The sequence below is a fragment of the Anastrepha obliqua genome, chromosome 4 (assembly GCF_027943255.1).
Source record: "Anastrepha obliqua isolate idAnaObli1 chromosome 4, idAnaObli1_1.0, whole genome shotgun sequence".
NCBI classification, from domain to species: Eukaryota; Metazoa; Arthropoda; class Insecta; order Diptera; family Tephritidae; genus Anastrepha; species Anastrepha obliqua.
Genome location: NC_072895.1, coordinates 35,576,401 through 35,599,971, shown reverse-complemented (window position 1 = coordinate 35,599,971; position 23,571 = coordinate 35,576,401). Strand labels below are relative to the sequence as shown.

Below are 23,571 nucleotides of genomic sequence, written 5' to 3'. Positions count from 1 at the left end.
AAACATCGATCCACTATTTGAGGGTTCAACGCCTCTCCAGCCATAAGCTAAATACTTAAAGGACATATTCGCGTTTTTTATTAAGTTTTTTGTAATGTGTGTATTTTTTACATGATTACATAATGTTATGAATGTAATTTCAAAATTTTAATTGAAACTAATATACTAATTCTTGTTTTCTCGTTTAATTTAACCACAACAAAATTGTAGTCATTTAGTTCGCAATAATCGACATTTTAACCAAGCAGCTGATTATGTCTTATCGATTTTCGTTTTGAAACGGCTTACCTAATAGCAAAATCGTTAAAATTGTGGTTAAGGAAAGATGAAAATGCGTGTATCGTTAAAATGTGTTAGTGAATCCCAGTGCTGGCCTTGTAAAATATTCAAATGGATAAAGTTAGGGGTATTTTGGAAAAAATTTGTTGAAATTAAATGGAAAAAACTTCCAAAACCAAAAGTTTAAAACTTCTAATCGATGAAAGCGATAACGAAAATACCGAACATCAACTGCAAAATATTCAAAAACACCTTTTATTTTAACACCTTTGAAATTTTAATATATAAAAAGTTAAACTTTTTTTGTCTTTTTAATTTTATGGACTAACAACATGCAAAATCATTTTCAATGATAGCGTCGTCTGCGTGTTCGCAAAAATTGTGGAAGACAGAATTTTCAATTCAATTTTAGGTAGCTAAATGGAAGCTCAAGCCGTTAACTATAATAGAAATACATTAAATTCACGTCCAAAGTCGAAAAAGTCTGATCAGAAAAGTCTGGTCCGTTGGGCAACGGAGGGTTAATAGTACATTTCTGCTCATTAATCTCATGTACCTATGTATATATTACATATTTACTTAATAGAGCCTAGTTATGTGGCCACCGTAGCCGAATGAGTTGGTGCGTGACTGCCATTCGGAATTCAGAGAGAACGTAGGTTCGAGTCTCGGTGAAACACCAAAATTAAGAAAAACATTTTTCCAATAGTGGTCGCTCCTCGGCAGACAATAGCAAACCTCCCAGTGCATTTCTGTTCATAAAAAATATCTGCCGTTCGGGGTTGGCTTAAAACTGTAGGCCCCTCCATTTGTGGAACTACATCAAAACTCACGCCACAAATAGGAAGAGGAGCTCGGCTAAACACCAAAAAAGGGTGTACGCGCCAATTATATGTAGTTATATATATGTATATATGCTCACTATATTCTAGTATTTTAGGCTGTGCCAACTTTTTTATTTATTTTAAGTATTTAAACCTAAGCAGTTTGATTGTGTCACACTATACATACATTCATATGTATATATGCATATAAGTATGTTTAGGTATATATTACTGAAAGCTACAAAAATATCCAAATTTCTTCGGCATCTATAAAACATTTACTCATACTTTCTATACTACATTTAATCGTAGACTAGTGTTATAAAGACCAACATACTCGTACTTACATATACATATATACATACTTATATACATACATATGTACATACATAAGTATGTATATATGTATATGATGAATGTTCGTTCGCACTCTGCCTTTTTTTTCGGTTGCTAAAATGAACCATTTCACAGAGACGCAATCGGACTTGAAAGCGTACAAATTTATAAAATTTAAATTTATGTTCGAATTTTCTACACCTGTTCGCTTTTATAATAACACAAAGCTATTAAAATTAATCAGCATAGAGCATATCATCGTAATTATTGGTCAGACACTCATTTCAGAAAAAAAACTACTTTTTTGAAGTCCATTTCTTTATTGCGATCTGTTTTTCAAACATTAAGCAATATTTTTACTTAAAGCTATTTAATTCATTTAAGAGAAAAACATTTATGGAATACACCCAGTGGTGCAACCATTCACTAATTTTATGATAAATAATAATTTAGACTAATTTATTATCATAGGAGGTCTGTTGTAGACTTTCTCCTGAGTCTACTAAAGGTTATGAGATTTGCAATTATTTCTGTGACAAGAGGGTTTGAGTGCGATTGGAGTCGAGTGTTGTGTGATGTGGCATATTTTCTGCTTTCTTCAATTATAGTGGACACTTTGAGTTCAGAATTAATTTGTGCTATATTAGTAATAAGTGGCATTTGAGATCATTCTGAGGGTTTTCGATTGGCATCTTTGAAGTATTTCGATATTGGAGTTGGCTACAGTGACTCAAAGTTGAATGCCATGTATCCATAGCTGAGTAAAGTGAGAGCTTACTTTCGAGAGAAACTTGAGAATTTCGATATAGTATTCAATATAGGCTTTTGAGTTTTATTGCTAGAGCCTGCCGTTTGGTGAAAATATGGGTTTTCCATGTAAGTTTGCTATTAAAATGGATGCCGAGATATTTTGTGACGTTAGTTTGGGGGATGATTATATTATTGAGCTTAAGGGAAATAATATAGAAAAATAATTTAAAACCCTATAAGAAGAACTATTATTATTATTATTATTTATTAACAAAATTAAATAAGTTAAATTGCTAAAATTGACTACTGATCATCAGCTGCCAGGGATATCAGCAGAAAAACTAATATATGAATTGTTGGATAAGATGAGTAAAATAAAATTCTACTAAATTGAAATTAAAACTTCACAATTGAAATTAAAATTATAGCAAAGCGATTACCTCAAAATTGTAAAATAACGAAAAAACAAAATAACAAAATGATACCTGCTTACCTTAAAAAAGGATTGAATAACAAATTTCATTAAACGATGTGTGTGATACCTAAAGAAAGACACATTTATTTTCAAAATATTTTTGTATCATTACTTAATTCACTATTATGACTGTAATTCTTAATTTTCAATTTTTTAACAATCAAATTCCAGATTTGCTTCAGCAACCGTCAACCGGTGTGACCAAAAAGTCAAAGCTAAAAGTTGCGGACTTTTCCAAATATAACATAAATCAGATTTTTAGAAAAAAAACAATATTTTAGAGCTTACACATCCATACATACACAAGCGTCCGAAGGGAACATAACAGAATTTAAGCTGCGTTTAGTGGCGCCGTGTCTTAGCCATAACCGTAACCATAGCAATCAGTCGTTCTGATCAAACATATGGGCATCACTGTAAACGATTATACTATAGGTGCTAAACCATAACGCCTTAGCCATAATCCTAGCCGTACCTGTATGTATCTATTGAATTTTGCTTTTTCCCCGTAGCCGTAAGCAGCTGTGAAATACTTGACATTTGTTTCGATATTTGCGATACAAATTTGAATAATAGAAATGAACGACGCATAATTCATTGACTTAGTGGAAAATTATCCGTGTTTTTATGACAAAATGCAAATGTTGTCATAAATTCTACTTCAATAGCAGTCGTTTACGGTTACGCCATGACTAAACGACAAATGCTGTAATGTTGCGGCTAAGACGTTACTAATTACAGCCTTACTGCGGCCGCCGTAGCCGAATGGGCATAACCACAATTGAAACACCAAACATAATACCATAATAGTAATTTAGCGGTTCATAGCGGTCGCCCCTCGGCAGGCAATGGCAAACCTCCGAGTGTACTATTTCTGCCATGGACAAGCGTCACAAAAATATATCTGATGTGACTTTCGTTTGTGGGCCGACATCAAGGCGCACACTACAAATTGGAGGAGAAGCTCGGCCAAACACCTAACAAAGTACGTACATGGCAATTGTATATATCTATATACAAACATAAATATAGTATATCCTTTATTTATATTTATTTTTTTAGAATCAGAAATTATTACCAAAAAATATTCATAATTTATTGCCATTTGTTCAATGAAAAGTTTGTTTAAGATTATTTTTGTTTAGGATCTTCAAGTTGTTAGATCTCTAAGTGATCCTTGCATGCGAATGGCAGAGTTCTCTCGTTAATGATACTCGATGTTTGCTGAATATTGCAGGTATATTTCTTGAAAGAAAGTCTCTAAGTGGTTTTATCAAATGCGCTTGGTAACTTGAGCCTCATCCTTGAAAAAAGTGAGTGTTTTCTTAGGAACAGGTTGCTTCATCTTTACAACGGTTCCTTTTGTCTTAGGAGTGTTAACGCACCTGAGAATCATATTGCGCATGAAACCAACACCATTACTCTAGGGTTGAAATGCTCCATACAGGACCTCTACTAATGTTGTCATTGAGGAAATCCGCACGTTCAGGAAACGAGCTGTTTTGGCGGGGTCAGATTAGATCAGTTGCCTTCGGTAGGATGTTAAAAGGGTCAAGTTATGTAAGCATATGAAGAGGTGGTTAGTATCGTGCGGGATTTCTATATAAGTAAGAGTTCGGCAAGAGGGTGATCTGCCATGAATAACGGTCTTGCAGAATCGGATTCACACCACTTGGGGCAATCAAGAATACAATTTTCAAATATATCCGAATCGCGGATTGTAGATGGTGAGATCAGAATACATGCAAAGTTTGCAGAACGTTATGGCGCACCTACAACCTGAAAGAAACGTCAGTATTGACAAATACGAGTATGAAACAAAGGAATACAAGCAGTCAAAACGGGCATCCCCACAACACAAACTGGCACAGTTGTAAACAACCAGAGAAAAACGAAACGATTTCCCATTTTCTCTGTGAATGCCCTGCCTTATGGCCGGAGAGAATGTCAACCCTTGGCCAACGAATGACGTCAAAAACCTAGTAAGGTTCTCAAACTTTCACAGACTGGATATAGTCATGCTGTAAATAGCCGTTAAACCTGTTGGTAACGAGGAAGTGGCAACAACTGCAATATCTAGAACGTAATTGTGCCAGTATTACACTTGTCCCCTGATTTATCTCAGGCTCTTCATCTGCGGTCGGTGCTGGTTAGCCTCTAATTGTAGCGCTCATGGGATGAGAACTCGTTAATGTGTTAATTGTGCCTCGGCAAATATCGTTTATTGTCTGTCGATGTTTCGTTGGGTCTCTCTAAACCTTTGAGCTCAAAGAGGTGGCATTTGCTAGGAAAGAGCGATTGGCACACATCTATCAGCATATTCGATGGAAAAATCGCGTGGAAATGTTATTTTCCTAATGAAAGCATCTTCTAAGGAAGTAGTATTAAGGAAAACCTAATCTTACTGTGTATTTCCTCTCACGTAATAGAAAAGCGCGAGGTACTTAGTTTAGAGCCCTAAGCAGTAACTTCAACAAAATGTTACAAAGTTATATGTGACATGGGAATTTCTATCAGGTCAGTCCGAGAGAGCCTGAGTGATATTCAAACCTTCCGAATATAATTCACAGGAGGTGAATGTCTTCATCCACGACTCTGTGCCATGCAACAACAGGGGCAAGTTGAATGACTTATGAAGTACCTATATTTTTTTCATCGAGAGGACTTCATGTACTTCGAAATTATCGATATCTGATATATTTTCAAAAAAATAGATTAATATAACCAATAAAACATCAGATAGATTTATGTATTCATAATATCCATCGTAGCAATAATCTCAATGGAAAGTTCGAAAATGTAACTTATGGCCCTTCTTATGCTTATTGGCGCATATCTGCAGTTAAGTCACAATTAAATTTCTTGTGTCAACAGTTTATGTATTGCCGCTATGAACTCACTTCAGAAACCGGTCACAAGAAAGGGTCGTCATGCATGTAAGTATGTATATGCATAGGAGTATGTATGCATAGGTGTATTGTGGGAATATTGTGCATATGCAAAAAACATATTCCGACTTACATACGAGTATACACGACATTCTGCGGTTAATTAATGGCTTCAGTCACACTGCTAAGTTCAAGGCTATTGACACTCTCTGCGAAATTAACTAAAATTAAAGCAAAAATATCCTTTGTATTCCAAGAAGCACAAAAGACTTCGGGCTGCCATTGACCGTCATTGAGCCATTAATATGACCACATTGCACATGCAGTTTAAACCTGCACAATTTATGTATACCACGAATTCGTATGGAAGTATGTACAAACATATCTACACATACATTCTACATAGCACTTAACCAACTCACCGCATAGCGCTTGACTGCAAATCATTCAGTTTTGAATTGTTCGAATTGGAAAGAGCAAAAATAAGAAAACTCCCCTGTTATTATATTAAGTCTAGGTAGCGGAATGGACTGGGCCAGAAACTGAATGTTCCGGTCTTTATATTTTATTTATGTTTCACTTTTCGAATTAACCTAACCCTTTTGGCTATAACGAAATTTAGTATTCCTATATTTAATATGTATGAAGAAATCGGATCAGTGAAGCTCAAGGATCTGAGTGTAAAAAGAAGAAATATCTTTTGAATGCGTTCAAGTCTATTGATGTATCACTGATGATGTGGCCTCCAAATAAAGACGGCATACTCCAGCTTGAATCGTACGAGTGAAGTAAATAGTGACTTTAAAGTGTGAGGATCCGTAAAATCGGAAGCAAAACGCCGAATGAAGGCAAGTGTAGAATACAATTTGAAATTGACAAAATCCAAATGACTAAGAAACTGAAAAGTGGAGTCAAAGATTACTCCCAAATCAGTAATTTTGTTAAGAGTTTATAGACGCGAGTTCCTTATGGAATATAGCTTATTGATGAATTATCAAAATCTAAAATGGTAAATATGCGTCTGGATGGAGCAGGACAGTGGCTTACAAGGTGCAAAATCGTCTGTTTTCTTTCCGCATTTATACATCTTCCACAGAAGTCAAGTGTGCCTACATGCCCCTTCTCTACACTTGTTTGCCTATTAGGCAGTGTCCTGTTATACCGAAGATCAGTGTGCTAGGACTATTCTTATTTTGGCTTAAGGGGACAGATACCTAAAAAAAATTTTTTTTTTTAATGTTATATAATCCTCTAAGAATATGTCAACAAATTTTTAAAAAGTACATTTAAGTATTTCTTATATTATAGATCGTCAACCGTGACGACTCTATTCTTTGCGTTCGAGCGCTGGGAAGGTATTCAAACTTAAGACGCGTTTTTCTCAAAACTATATTTTTCGAATTGGCGTACACGATAGCTCGAAAAGTTATTGGCCGATCTCCCTGATATTTTGCACACATCTTTTTTATGATATTACTTTCTATGTGAATTTAAAGTTTTTGAAAATTAAAAAAAAAAATTTTTTTCGAAGCAAAAATGGTAGGAAAATTCGCCCCAAAATTCATTTTTGTTTTTTTGAAGCATTTTACGCCGCGAATTTTTTTTCCATTTTTGTTTAATTCATATAGAAATGATGACATTAATTAACAAAAAAATTTTTGGTTTTTTGTATTCAGTTCTCTGACGCCGATGCTACAATGCCCGCCGATTGAGAAGCCCCGCTGCGAGCTTCCTGGAAGAATTGAGTGTACATCCGCCATATTAAATGATTAAAATAAAAAAAAATGTATATTATTTTAATGTATGTATAAATAAACTGTATGCCAATTTTGAAAAAATAGGTATATTGACTTCTTCATTTTAAATAATTTTAATGAAAATCAGGGAAAATATGGCCGTTTACAGATATCTGTCCCCTTAACAGAGATTCTGTGCATTTAGCATTGAGAGTCGGTTAAAATTGTTGAGCTTTCATTCTCTGTTCTTACGATTTTCTTAAAGATACGTAACTTACGAGTTCATGTCCATAAGAGTATGCTTTTGTCTGCATACTCATCACCCATCTCGCTAGTTCATAGGCCCTGCAGTTCTACTCGATGTCGTAATGGCCCGTAACCCATATTGCCTTTGGGTGAGATGACTCATCAATTTCGTTAAAAGATGTGCCGCATTTCATGACTACCTTAGAGGTTTAGGGAATATCCGTGAAAATGTGTGTAGATATCATGGCTTTTATGTATTATAGCCATTAGTTCAGCCTAAAAAACACTGCAGTGGTCGGGGAGCCAAAAACTGCAGGAGATCCCCAGATGTACGGAATATACACCTCGGTCGACCCTACTCTCGAGTTTTGGCTCATCTGCGTATACATGGATGGACTTGCCCTGTTTTGCAACGCCCCGTTCGCAGTCTTGGATTGATGGTATGAAAGTCGTGAACGTTGTGATGGCAGGTGTGGGCGGGAGTGCACTGTTCACGAGTCTGGAAGAGCCTGGGGACCGGAAATACCAGTTAAAATCTTACCCTGGCTAAAACCCATGTTTTCCCGCTTAAGGTGTTCAATCGTATCGCCACACTGCTAGCTATGTATATATCTTGCCTTACGATTTACTGGAAGGAAGTGTAGTCTCGCAAATAATGCTTTCGATCGCGCCGGTTATGACAACAAATGCGAGTCGTTTAATGTTCACAACCACAGTAGAGAAATTACCTAAACACCGCTGTATAGAGCCATTGTATTACTCTGGGTTTCATCCTCCATTTTTTTCGAATTGATTTTCTGCAGAAGTGCAACGCTGTAATTGCTCTACATACCTAATCTGTAACCCTGAGACCTTTCCGCTACTCTAAGGTGTTATCTCGCTAGGGATACTTGTTTAAGAACTGAGTCTCCATATGTGAGAAAAGAATAAAGCTCTCTATAACAAATTATGTACATATTATAATAAAATTAATAATAATAAGTAGTGTGAAGTTTATATCTTCTGGCGTTTGAGCTGGTCTTATTCACCAATTCATGGTGTATATAAACTTACCACGAGTATATGGCTCTACAAAATGAAGCACAACATCTAAACCATGGTGAAAACGTTTCAAAAGTGAGCTCTTTAACAGACGTCACTTGAGGTGTGTTTACAAAAAAACTGAGATAGCGTTGGTGATATATTATACGAAAACAACCAACCAACGACACTTCGTTGCCCTCTAATCATGGCAAAGGTTTGTCATTACCTACAGAAGGGCGGCCGTTATCGGAAAACCCTTTTTACCATTTTGAAGTTTTGTTCGCAGTTCAGATATTAAAAAAGATAAAATATGTACATACATATATTAAAGGAATTTTTTTTGTGATATTTCTCGCATATACAGGGTGCGCCATCTCGAGCTTCGGTATGGAAATATTGAATAACTTTGCTATCCATTGTCAGAAGGACTTGAGAAAAAATAATTTGGAAACGTCAATTCAGTACAATTTTAACGATGAATAACTTTACACCTAAAGAACGCGCGGAAATTGTGTCCATGTATTTGGAAAATGGTCGTTCAATTGTGCTTGCTCAACGTGCGTAGATCTGAAATAGAGGCAATATCACCCGAAATGCTAACAAAAGTAATGGAAAATTCGAAAAAAAGAGCACAATATTGTGTGGCTCGTAAAGGTGGTCATTTTTTGGATGTTGTGTTCTAAGTGCAGTTGAAACAGTTTGTAAAGGACAAAATCAAATAAAAAAACACCAACAAACATTCAATTTTGCTAGTTGCTAAAGTTATTCAATATTTCCATACCGAAGCTCGAGATGGCGCACACTGTATGTATTCAAGACTTATTGTATGAAGCAAATTTTTAAAATCAGCTGGTCGCAGTCCAATGCTAATGCTAAGGCGAGGGTTTCGACACGACAGTCGGTTCTACATAACCGGAATGACCCGGATTTATATCCGGACAAGGACTCTCACTTCAGCAACATTCCCCGTATATGGATGGGGAATGTTTATGCTGCTACAACAGCAACAACCACGAAATATTGGCAACATTTCTCGAGAAAAATTAAATTAATTTCAAATTTTTATTTCCCATAAAAGAGAGTTCCGTATAAAACGTGAGAGGCGGATAATGCAAATTACGCCAGATCCAACGATTTCTACGTAAAAGGAAGAAATTAATTCAAAGACGGAAAACTATTTGAGTTATTCCACGCTGCGAAATATTTACAGCCAGCTTGGTAGGAGTATAATTCCAAGCATTGCCAAGAAATGTTGTATGGTAGCATGCCATATATAAGTGGGTACATATGTATATGTTTGTACATTTCTTTAATGGAAAACATACATTCTCAATTCATTTTCACATTCTAAATAATATAACTTGGGCATAAAAATACTGTCAGCGTGTTGAAGTTGATTTGTTAAGCATTTACATATAACCTTCCAATATTATTATTAATGATAAAATATAATTCATATTTAAATTGACTGAATTTGCATATGCACACTTGCATAGACATAGGAGTTTTTGTTCATGTACTCACCTATAGGGTAACCACATCTGTTGTTTGAGTAATGAAATTTTGTAATAAAATCTATAAATGTTCACTTCTTTAAGATTATATATATTGTATGCATATATATGTACGAGGGGTGTCTTTTATATTTCGGGATTAGAGAACAAAAACAAATTTTAATCATCGAAAATCACTTTATTGTTTTTCAAAATATTCTCCATGAAGATCTATACACTTTTGCATGCGTTTGAACCAATTATCGAAGCACTTTTGCCACTCTGAATGAGGTACCTCCAAAACATGCATTCTGAATGCTGCAACCGCTTCGTCAGGTGTCGAAAAACGTTGACCTCTCAGTTTGTTTTTTACGTACGGGAATAAAAAGAAGTCATTCGGTGCCAAGTCAGGACTATACAGCGGATGACCCATTAATTCGATGTTTTGGGTGCTCAAAAATGCAGTTGTTTGAGCCGATGTGTGAGAGCTCGCATTGTCCTGGTGAAGAGTGATCCGTCTTTGGCGATTGGTTTTCCTAATTTCTTGGAAGACAACTGGCAAACAAATGGTTGTGTACCACTCAGAATTTACTGTTCTGCGTTGTTCTAGTGGTACGGTTGCGACATGTCCAGTTTTTCCGAAAAAACAGGCGACCATTTGCTTGGAAGTGCTTCGTGCGCGAACAACTTTTGTTGGATTTGGCTCATCTTGAAACACCCATACAGTCGACTGCTGTTTGCTTTCGGGCTCATACGCATAAATCCATGATTCATCACCTGTCACGATGTCATAGACGTATTTCGAAGCCCCGCGTTCGTATTTTTTGAGCATTTCCTTCAACCAATCGACACGAGCCTTTTTTTGAGCGATTGACAAATTGTGTGGGATCCAACGCGAACAAATTTTTTTGACAGTCAAATGTATATGCAATATTGAATGTATGCAGGCCCCACTAATGCCTAAGATTGTCTCAATCTCACGATAGGTCACATGACGAACTTGCAATATCACTTCGCGCACAGCATCAATGGTTTTCGGAACATCAACTGATTTTGGACGACCTTCACGAAATTCGTCTTGGAGTGAACTACGACCACGATTGAATTCACCATACCATCGATAAACACTGGTCCTTGATGGAGCTTCATCGCCAAAAAATGAATTAAGTTCATTCATGCAATGTTGCTGAGTTAATCCACGTCGAAAGTTGTAAAAAATAATCGCACGAAAATGTTCACGATTTAATTCCATTTTTGGACCGAGATGAATCTTTTAGGTTACTGTAAACAACACAAATAGCGCTGGTATTTCAAAACGTTCTGAGTACGTAAAAGCCAAAAAATGTCAAACTTTGCGACACAGCTGTCAGTTGCCAGATTGCAACACCACGGTTGCCAAATCCTGCAAAATAAAAGGCACCCCTCGTATATATATATAATTGGGGCGTGCACCCTTTCGAAAAGAAAAGGAACCGTAGATACTTTTGCGGTTTGCGATGGTAATGTGATTTAACGCTTCTAGGGCTATGTTTTGCTGGCATTTTAAATGATTGATTTACGCTTCACAGCCCTTAGGTGCTGGCCAACTACAGGCTTTTCTCGCTTTGCTTTGCGTTCTTTGGAAGCTTCTATGGTCAAATGGTAGCTTTACAACGCTGCCAGAACAATTGACCAAAAGCAAAGCGACATGTGAAACAAAAATGTCAAGTGCCGACTGAGCACTTCACGCGTGTGAAGCAAAGATTCCAATTGACCAACTTTAATTTTTATTATTATTAAGAAGCGATTTAGCACTGCGACCTGAAAAGTCTATTGTGCACTCTTAATAATTAGGTAAGGTTAGGTTGAACTGATTTACTTGCAATTAAGCATAGACCGGTTCGGTCCAACGACGATACCAGATGGAGTTCATTAGTTATGCTTTTAGAAATAGTCCACCGGCAAGGTTCCTGTTTCTATTGCAAATTTAAGGAGACATTTCCAACCTACTGCTGAAATAACTTCCTATCCTGTAGTACCCCAGATATTTAAAACGTGTTTCGAATAGCCACAAAGGAGATGTTCTACAGTCCCCCTTGAGCGTTACCCTCTACATTTCCTGCATTCCTCACTGTTTCAGATTCCTATATTATCTTATAGGCATACGCTGCTACATGGCTCCGTCCTTCATGGATTCTGGGCCCAGATCCTTCAATAAATTTAGTATTTATTCTATTTTATTGAGTTTTATTTCCTCTTCTGATGCCAGCACATGCTTGGCGGTTTCATCTTCCTTTCTACAGAAACTGCAAGTTCCATTGGAGTATTTGCCCAGGTTATTTAGATTAGATTAGATTATTTTGAGGTTTGCACTTCGACCTCGTGGTCTTTTGTGCCCTTTACTCATCAGAGTACCTCATTTACAACCATTAACCCTTATTAAATTCAAGACAGAGTTGGGCTAGATTGAGCGTATGTGACTTTCTTCTGAATGCAGTTGGCCAAGATGTCTCAACCTTCTCCGCGCTATAGCGCCATATTCAAGAAGAAGGTGCATAGGACTCTTCTGGGATTGATAGCAGAAACGACAAGAATCGATGGATCATATCGATCGATGCAGATGATTCAATCTTTAATCTTGAATGCCCTATTAGAATTCCTGTTATGATTCTAAATTTTTTTCTAATTTCATTCCATACAGTCTTTAAATTGGTTTAGAATAAAGATACCCTTTGCCTTTTCTCTACTATCTGAATAAGAGAGTAGAAGTTACCATTTCCTAGACCACAAAATGATAAATGAATATCGGGATATTAAAAAGGTAGATAGTCAGGGTGGAAAAGAGAGAAGTAACAGGGGGAAAGAGACAGAATAGAATAGAGATAGAGACAGACATAGCTAGAATTTTGCAGATTCCTTGGCAAATCTGAAAATATCCTCCAATTGGAGAGAACCAATTTTATTACTTCCCAAAATCCGTAGCCTAGCTCTAGCAAAGGCAGTACACTCACAGAGAAAATGCTCAGTGCTATCCGCCTTCTCTAAGTAAGACAGGTAAATCCGGTCCTCAATGATTCCAATGGTGGTCATAAGCTGATCCCATGGATTGTGTCTTGTAATAATATCGGCAATCAACCGGTGGTAATGTCCCCGAATTTATTTTTCTGTCTACCTGATTGTCGGTTGCAGAAATATTCAAATTTGTAATGTTCATGTCTTCTTTTTTGAATAAAACAGTACTAATTTTTGTTGGCAACACTGCTTTCGACTAGTGTGCAAACTAGTGCCAGGTGTTTGACGACAATCTATGGTAATAATAAAGTCTTAACTCTATATGATTATTTCATTTTATTACACATTTGTTTAAGTTTCTTTGTTGCTTTTCTATGTGTGATTAGAATTAATTTTTTAAGACAAAAAAACCATCTAAGCAATGTAAAGGTGTGGCTCCATTTATACAAAATGTAATATTAAAGGCAATAAAATGAAAGGTGTTGCAAGTGGTAGAATTTCATTCGTTCTCAAACGCTGTTACACATGCAAAAAACTAAACACAAAAATTGTTGTTGTTGTTGAAGCAGCATAAACATTCCCCATACATGTACGAGGAATTCAGCTGGAGTGGCAATCCTTGGCCGCATATAAATTCGGGTCGTTCCGGTAACGTAGAAGCGACTGTCGCTGGAACGTAGATACAAAAGTTCTATTGGCTGCGTTCAAATAATCCATGTACTCAATTTGTAATAGGACTACTTACTTACCAATTAAATTCCGGGATAGTTTAACTTTAAATATTTAATTGCACACCTTAAAACAATATTTCTTTTGATCGTAAACTTGCCAATGTGAATCAGCAAAACTTTACTGATAGAAGTTTTCTATCTTTCATAGAAATATAATAGGAGACTATATAGTATACTTGCCAGAAAAGGTACAGCCCAAACTATTCAACCAGATAAAGCGATCATACCCACGCCCATAGCCACTTGTAAATTACTGATAGACAGAGAAACTATTAAAGTAGTAAATTCAAAATGGCAAAATTAAGCAAATTAATTGGCATGGCCGAAAATCAAGAGTGGTCGTTCGAATTGCCTGCTAAAACTCAACAGAGAGGATACAAGAACTTTGAGAACTGGGAGCTCTATGCTGCGATTATTGTAGAAGCTACCTATCTAGAATGAAGTTAAGCTCATTTATAAAAGGGATCCCATGTGTAAGGAAGATGTTCCAGTGTTATCACAACGGTGTCGGTTTAAAACTGTAGGTCCTTCCATTTGCGGAACAATATCAAGACGCACCCCACTAATAGGAGAAAGAGCTCGGAGTTTATTTTGTTGTTGCTGGTCTATAAACGGAGCTTACGAGGATTTTCTTATAATAAGACATTATTTCCACGAAAACGTACTCAATAGAATTTGTATGGTTCGAGGTACACTTAATTTTATAGGACAAATTTGATTTTTCAAACACCGCAACACCGAAACACCACCACCATATCCAATACTATTCGAGCGGTAAAGCGCATACCCATCAACACAAAACAACATATCACAACAGCCAAGCAGAGAACTAAGTTGCGGAAACACAAACAACTTCAATACCAGAAGATTCAATAAAGTATCTAAAATCTTCTATTTTAGGTGGGAGGCTTTGCGCGTTCCTTCATTGTAGAAATCCGTATCAAAATCTACATACATAGATATATCTGCTATACATACAAACATATGCTCGTAATGCATATACACATTTCATAAAAATATTAGGTTGATGTGAATTAGTTTTGCTTCGTTTTGGCTGGCTTGGGAGAATTTGATTGACATTGTTTATGGCCTTCCACGGCCTGCCTTCGAGTGCTCTACGTGCATGAAGTGGTATTGAATATAAAAATCAAAGTTTGTAACGCCGTTTGCCTTGCTTAGTGCTGCCGGTGTGTGAGGCGTACAAAAAGTTCGTGACCAGTAAATGAACAATGACCAGGTGCATGACTTGTAGAGGGTGTTCTCCTGCATCCGACTCCGCGCAATGCACACAACCAAACCATCCCACTAACCGGCTAACGACTGACGACTACATATCTGTGCTCTGCGACGGCGAATGGAATATAGTGTTGGTGGTCGCTGACATTTGGTCTCCTAGCGACAATGCAACCGACACACGGTTAACCGGAACTTAAGTTGAGAAACTTGTTCCGATTGCCTCTTAACCGTAAAATATTTGCACTGTCAAAAGTCAGGTGAGTTTATTGTTCTTGCTGTTGCAACAGCACCGACTACAACTTTACGTTTATCTACAGATATGAGATTATACGTAGTTGGCGGCTCAAATAGAAATTGTTTGGCTGTCACTCTGCTATTAATCAATATTTAATAAAACAGCTCAAAGAATAGAAACAGAAAGTTGCAACTAATCTGCATGCAATGTCATACCAGATATACTCGCACACAAAGCCAAAAAAAAAATAAATAAAATATCACTTGCACGAGGAGTTTATATTTAATATTAACGTACATAGGAGTAAATTTATATAGCTATCGAGAGATGATTAACGATTTTTTAAGTTTCCGGACCGTGTTATCTCTCGAAGAGAGATCTTGTGATTTAACACAATGTGACTCTTTTCTTTGGGGCCACGTGAAAGAGAAGATCTTCGCCAACAGCGCCCAGGGTCGATTCAACACCTCAAAGATGGATTTTGTGAGGCTATCGAGGACATAGGGCAGCCACTTTGCAATTCGGTTAAGGAAAATTTCATGAAAAGGATATTGTCCCGTAAGCGTGGTCGTGGTGATCATTTGCCTTATGTCATTTTCCACTATTAACGGCATACCTTCCCTCTTTATAATGAAATAAACATCCGGTCATTTATATAAAAAAAATAGCATTTTTCTTTAAATATCAAAATAACACCTCTGTTGGGAAAGCCCTATATAATAAATGCCCTGCCGTAAAATCAAATCTGGTAAACGGAAATTTTAATCTACCTTTCAGGCAAATCACAGTGGGGCCAGGGCAGAACTCTGAGACATACATGAAATCTGGATATGATCTTTTTCGCCCACATTTCTGTTTTCTATATATGTGTGTAAATAGTAATGGGCCACTTCCAACTTAAAAGCGAAGCTTCATTTGTATAACATTTTGTCAATTGTGAACTGGTGCGATGTCAATACGTCACGGGTTAAAAACTTCTGAAATGTGGTAAAATCAAGCAACACAATTGACTTTTTTAACAATTTTCATAGAAGTATTAGTACAACTAATATTATATTTTATTTTGTCAAATTCATATAAACGATAAGCACCAGTTGAATCAATATTAATAGAAGAAGAAAAAAAATGTCTTAGTGTATTTAATTTCCTTTTTGTCATTGGAATTACATGAATTTCTTCCTTAGAAACTGGCCCCAGATGATATTGCAAAAGTTATCTAATTCCAAATTTAACACTGTTCAGCTCCAATCTGACAATATGGAATAACGGACACAGAACATAGTGGATATAATTTATTGAGCTAAGCCAGGCGTCGGCAGCCTGCGGCTCGCGAGCCAAACGCGGCTCTTTGGATGTGAAGCTGTGGCGCTTTAGTTCCATACGCAAATATAATTTATTAAAAACCAAAAACAAAAAAAAAGCAAAATCGTCACTCTACAATCGTCAGTCTAAAGAATTCCTAAACTAAATGGAGACTAAGTACTCCGGCCACTTTCTTCACAATAAAGTGCTTAAATGGCTTCCCAAAGGTAAGTTGTCGAAACGTTTTGCTTTTTGCTTTGGCTAAATGAAAAAGACATAAATCACCAAATTAGAAAACGACAAATGGGTGCAAACATTTGTCTTTATGGTGGATATCACACCGAAATTAAAACGAGCTGAATCGAGAGTGAACGCCTATGTTTTGGTAGAAGAATTGGGTTGTTTTAAAGAAAAATAAATTATTTTTGGAGAAGATATTCAGGGCAGTAAATTTCTTCATTTTCAGTTTCTATAGCAAACCGGTGCAACTGTTGACATGAATTACTTCAAAACCAACCAAATTCAGAACAGTTATAAAACAATTTTATAGGAATTTACTGACAGATTTGAGCAACTCAAAGCAAAAAACCATTTAGAATTCATAGTAAATCATTTCAACACAAATAGTAACAAAATCAACATTTAGCTACAGTTGTACCTCGATTAACCGGGTTGCTCGGGACCGGGCTCAGCACGGATAATCGAAAACACGGTTGAAAGAGGTTTTTTGAAATATTCAAAAATTTTATTATTGTTATTTATTTTTAAAAAGAACATGTAAATTTGCATCTATTAACATACTTATGAATACAGATACATATCTTATTACTGTTTTTGTAATATACTTTCATATACATACATATAGGTACATAAATGCATATTTATATTAATTTAAAATATTCGTTTAAAGTAGTTTGTCTTTTAGAATTCATTTGATCCTTAAGTAAATGACTTTGTATGCGATACACTTGTATTTTGTCTGGTTGTGAAATACCTGTACCAGTATAGTTTTCTAAGAACTTTAACAAAACACTACTAGCCTCTATTGCTTGAGCTAATGTGGGGGTTTCTACCGTATTACCTCCATCTGATTCCTCTGAATTTGACTCAAGCTCATATTCTTCTGTTTGATTGACCATGTTAACGATTTCATCATCAGATACAATAGCAAACGGTGCGACATCAATATCGCACTCCATCCACTTTGAGATAGCATCAGCTGTAAAACCAGGTGGTATTAATACATCTGATTGTATCTCAATACTAAAAGTTGAATCATTTTCATCATCTTGAGATAGTAAGTTATTCCAAACTTTATTTAAAACACGTGGGGTTACAGAATCCCACGAAGTCGCTGCTGTCCATATAGCTGACTTAATGTTCAAAGATTTAACAAATTCGTGTCGACTATTAGAATCCACAAGTTTTTGCACGATAAATTTACGGTACTGGCATTTGAAACTCCGAATGGCTCCTTGATCCATAGGCTGAATCAAAGATGTACAATTCGGTGGTAGATATTTTACTGTAACATTATCAGATATCATTGCATTTACATCCGGGTGTGCTGGACAGTTGTCTAATAGCAAAAGAACTTTGCAATTCTTTTCGAGACCAATGCGTTGTAAATGTTCTCTTACCTCTGGTACAAAATTGTTGTTAAACCACTCCAGAAATAGCTCTTGTGTTACCCAAGCTCTCTTATTAGACTTATAAACTACAGGAATGTATTTAACATTTTTTAAACATCTTGGATTAGCACTTTTTCCTATTATCATCAATTTACACTTGTGAGTCCCAGCTGCATTTGCACAAAGTAAAGCTGTGATTCTTTCCTTGGACTCTTTGTACCCCTCAATAGAATATTCATCACCACTCGCCAACGAATTTTGGGGCAAACACTTCCAAAATAGACCGGTTTCGTCTGCATTATAAATTTGTTCAGTTGTAAGTTGTTTATTTTTAATGTATTCGTTTAAGTCTTCCACAAACATCGTTGCAGACACATAATCAGCACACTCCTTTTCTCCTGTGGATTTCAGCCTACGAATTCCATGCCGATTTTTGAATTTTTCCAGCCAACCAGATGAATACTTACACTCGGAATTTATGTTTAATTTACCATGAAAATATTTTGCCTTCTCAGTAATCATTTCGCCTAGAAATTGCAGGAAATTTTCAGTTTATGTGGATGTCTGGATTTGAGTAATATTACCTGTAATGGGACATCCCTTAAATCTTTCTTGTCGAAACCATTCATATGTTGCAAAATCAACCTTTGGATTTTCGGATTTTTTCAGAGTATGTCTATTTTTTAAACCGTGAATTGAATCACTTTCCGATTCATATTTCAAAATTGTTTCTTTGTTTTTTATTAAGTCTCGTACAGTTTGTTTGCCAACACCATATTTTTCAGATAAAAAATGAACGGATGGGTTCTTGCGATATTCGTTAATCAGTTTTATTTTCTCTTTAATTGAAAGAACTTTTCTTGCTCTTTTTGTCAGTTTACTTATTGATGGAGCCATTTTCACAAAAGCACCTGTTAAGAGATCAAATTTCACTTACAGACTGAATGAAAGTGAAATTTGATACAAATTTATTACATAAAAACAAAAAATGGGAATCCCCGAATTTTATTTCTTTGCACTTACAGAATGAATGAAAATGAAATTTGATACAAACTTATTACATAAACAAAAAATGGGAATCCCCGAATTTTATTTCTTTGCACATTCACTTAAATTGAAAAAAGTTATTATACGCCGCACGGATAATAGAGGTAAAGCACGGTTAATAGAGATATAAAATCAAACACACAGCATGCCGGTTAACAGATGTACCCGGTTAGTAGAGGCCCGGTTAACCGAGGTACAACTGTATTTAGAATTGATACTGGATCTCCAGAAATGCAATTGCTCGATTTCAAAAGTGAAGTTTTATGGAGTGGAAAATTTAGAGAGTTGAAAAGCAAGTTGGAAAAGTTGGGGGTCCAAAAATGTATGTACGTAAAGCAACGAATATGGGCAGCTTTGCAAGAAATGTCGTGAGTTGAGGCACTTATATTTTACGCATGGAATAGTCTTCCAGACTGCTATAGAGAGGTAGAGAAGTTGGCATTTGGAGTGCTGACTATCCTCGGATCGATTGTTGTAAAAAACCCTACATTTATATGACTAAATAAATATTTTTTGTGCATGAATAGATTACTTGTTTTTTCATCAAAAAACTTTATTTATGCGAGTACTATTTTTTGTTTATAAGAAAAAATTGTGTGGCTCTTTAAAAACCTTGAAATTTTATAAATTATAATTTTTGACTCTTCCGACTCAAAAGGTTGCCGACCCCTGAGCTCAGCAGTAGTTTCGAATACGAAAAGGGGATGTGTGGTATGATACTTTAGCTTGCTCGGTAAAGTGGAGGAACGCGAAATAATCATGGCTACCAATTTCCGCAGGGTATGCGCAAGGTAAGTTTTGTGTTGGCGCTTCGAAATGTTTGAGCCACAACAATCAATTCGAATGACAGGTAGCATTGCCCATACAAAGATTGGCAAACATTAAAAATTTATAGTGCACTTCAAAGTTGAATAATACATGAAAATACAAAATGAAAAGTTAAGGATCATTCACATATGTATGTATGTGTGTAAATAAATACTATTACAGAGGTGAATATATTCATGTAAGCGCTACATATAAGCGGCAGGAAGAAACAATTCCGCTTTTTGGTGGTTAAGAGTTAGCTATGCATATACATATTAGATACTTTGCAGTTGCAGCAGGTCGTGACACATCAAGAACAATTAAAATTGGCAAGCACACCGAGCTCTGCTAAATTTAACTAAGTCAACTCCATGACTTATCTAACTGATCTTGTTTGCCAGTTTATTTCATGTCATTTCAGTGTGATTGTCGTATTTTATTGCAATTTTCAAGCGGCAACTAATGACTAGGCAAGCCAGAAAATGCAAATGCATGTATTTTTATTTTAATTCCAACAACCAAAAAACTGTATATGGCAATCTAACATTTTGACAATTTTAACTATTTATTTACGTAGTTTATTACCTAAATTGTTTTTTTAATAAAAATGTATTCTATTCTAAACTAAAGGTCATATTAATCAAACTTTGTACAATATTAATAAAAAAAATTGACAAATTTCATTTAAAATCTTCATTTCAAAATCTTTATCAAAATTTATCATGTGGGAATAAGTTTCCGCCCTCGTAAATGAGGTGTCGCTGCTGCTACTATTTTTGTGTTCGCTCTAATAATACGAGTATACTGGTGATTTGAAGGTCTCGATTGCAGTAGTTTACATTCGTTTGAAGCGGAAAGATCATTTTTTATCTGACGTCAAAAATGTCTACGTTCGTACCGAAAAATCAGCATTTGCGGGAAGTCATGCTTCATTATTACCTTTTAAAGAAAAGTGCAGCTGAATCGTAGCAGGTAACTAAGTGCCACATCAATTGAAGGAGTGGGATATCGAGAGATAGAGCAGAAAAGGTTTTCTGCATCGCATCGTTACTGCCGGTGAAAAATGGATCTATTGTGATAGCCCCAAGCGTCGAAAATATTGGAGCCTGCCAGGTGAACCAGGTCCATCGACAGCGAAAAAAAAATGTATGCTTCAAAGGCTATGTTGTGCATGTGGTGGGATCAGAAGGGTGTCATCTACTATGAACTCCTTAAATCATCTGAAACCATCACTGGCGATCGTTACCGACTGTAGCTAATGCGTTTGAATCGAGCTCTCAAAGGAAAGCGGCCGGAATGGGACGGTAGACATAACAAACTGATTTTGCTGCATGACAACGCCAGGCCACACGTTGCTAAATCGGTCCAGAAATATTTAGAGGAACTTGCCCCACCCGCCGTATTCCCCAGACATTACACCTTTGGATTACCATCTGTTCCGATCAATGCAGTCAGCCCTTATTGGAGAGCGGTTCACTTCTTACGAGAGCATCAAGTCAAAAGAATTCGAATTTTTCGTCAGCGGAAACCATATGCGTCCCGAAAAATGGAATAAAGTTGTAGCTTCCAATAGCAATGTATAATAATTCGTAACTTTGGCTAAGAAAGGACGCAAACTTATGCCCATACCCAATAAAAACAGAAATTTGGGTACGCTGTTGTACAGCCCATTAAATTTTAGTATAATAAAGAGCAGGAAATGTAATCGACAAGATGATTAGCCACGAGGAAATGTGAGAGACCATCAGTGGTTTCGCGGAAAAAATTCGCCGGATGGAAAGGCGGGACCTGGACGCAGGCACACAGGCATAGACCTAGTAATGAGGACTATAAAACTCTATATTGACATCATCGGTCTTAACAACTGCGCTGTTAAAAATAAAATAAATAAATAATTGGCGTGGACACTTCTGTGAGGTATTTAGCCGAGTTCCTCTTCCTATTTGTGGCGTGCCGAAGAACGACCGCTATTAGAAAAAACTTTTTCTATAATATTGCTGTCGGAGACTCGAACCTACGCACTCCCGAACGGTAGTAACTCGTTCGGATAAGGCAGCTCTGTTAGTTCTGTTTTTTCCAAACTGGATAAAAAAGCGAAGCGAATGGGTCTGCTGGTGAACGAAGACAGAACGAATTACCTCCTGTCATCAAACAAACAGTCGGCCCACTCGCGCGTCGGTCCCCACGTCACTATTGTTAGTTATGATTTAGGAACCAGCATCAGGATAGGTTGACCTGACCTATTGGCCCTTAGTTGTGCCAGATGGAGCCTTTCGTTTCTTTGTAGTAGGCTTCTTGAAATAAGCCTGCGCCTTTTGCGAATCTAAGTAAACTCTGAAGCTCTAACCCTGAGAGGCAGCATTAACTCTGATAATAATGTCAGCCTTGAAATCCAACGGAGAATCTGCCAACAAGTACTACTTTGGACTAAGTAGCCATTTGAGTAGTAAAGTCCTCTCTCGGCTATCACAACTAACACTTTATAAGGCTCTCATCATGCCCGACAATATCTGATGAGACGCTCCTTGGACTGTTTGAAAGAAAGATTCTGCGGAAGATTTTTGAACCTGTGCACGTTGGCGACGGCGGTTATCGTAGACGATGAAAGCTTTACTACAGCTTCATTGGCTGAGTTATGTCGTCCGAATGGATACAAACGGTCCGGCTCTCAAAGTATTCGTGGCGGTACCCGCTGGTGGGAGCAGAGAAAGAGCAAAGCCTTCTCTGCTTTGGAAGGATTAGGTGGTGAAGGACTTGGAGTCACTTGGTGTGTCTAACAAGCACAGTTAGCAGAAGAAAGAGAGGAGAAAGAAAGGACTGGCGCACTTTATTGAACTCGGCCTAAATCGTGCAAGCGGCTATCACGCCAATCAAGAAGAAGAGAATAATACCTATTTTATGGTATTTTAGCCAGTTATTTTCCACATTACTCGAACATTCGATGTGGTTTGCTTTTGTATGCTTTTTATTGCATGCGTTCTTTTTAAGTTGTTTGGCAATTTTGTACTTTTCATAATACCAACTTATGGCAGCTTACTGATATATGAATTTATATTAACTATATTTAAATCCTTCAGGTGTCAGACAAGAAAATTGATCAAGAGTTATTACTACAATATTATATGTTAAGAAATTATTATTACTCGTATAACATATAACCAGATGTGTGTATGTATGTGTTAGTGAATATATGAACAAATTCTATTTAAATTTATAATGCAAATCTACAGCTTAATTATTGAATTAAACTGCGGATTAAAACGCCAACATGGCGTGAATTAAATGGCATTCTATTAAATAAACAGAATTCAAAAACGTTTGCTAAGTGCACAACAGCGGAAATTAATGTACATATGTTGAGTACACTCGTACTCATATACCAACTCTTGGATGTGCAAATACGCTTGCAAGCATGAATGTAGAATGCATTTACTCTGCGTTACCACTACATACATGCATACATACGAAATGCATCGCTTCTAATCCTAAAAACACGTATACTTCATATAGAAATTTTCATTATAAAAATTTCTTCATTAAA

At 36.5% G+C, this 23,571-nt stretch overlaps 1 protein-coding gene across 1 annotated transcript; it reads right to left on the bottom strand.

Annotated features, from left to right (window-relative positions):
• Positions 1–17,426: 17,426 nt before the first annotated feature.
• LOC129244082 (jerky protein homolog-like) lies at positions 17,427–18,092 on the bottom strand. The gene has a single exon (XM_054881697.1). The coding sequence runs from the start codon at positions 18,090–18,092 to the stop codon at positions 17,427–17,429; it is 666 nt and encodes a 221-aa protein (XP_054737672.1).
• Between the last annotated feature and the right edge of the window lie 5,479 nt (positions 18,093–23,571).

What these genes read in the sequence shown, in the direction of transcription:
- LOC129244082 (XM_054881697.1), bottom strand. Translation starts at nt 18,092, where the DNA reads ATGATATCTGATAATGTTACAGTAAAATATCTACCACCGAATTGTACA.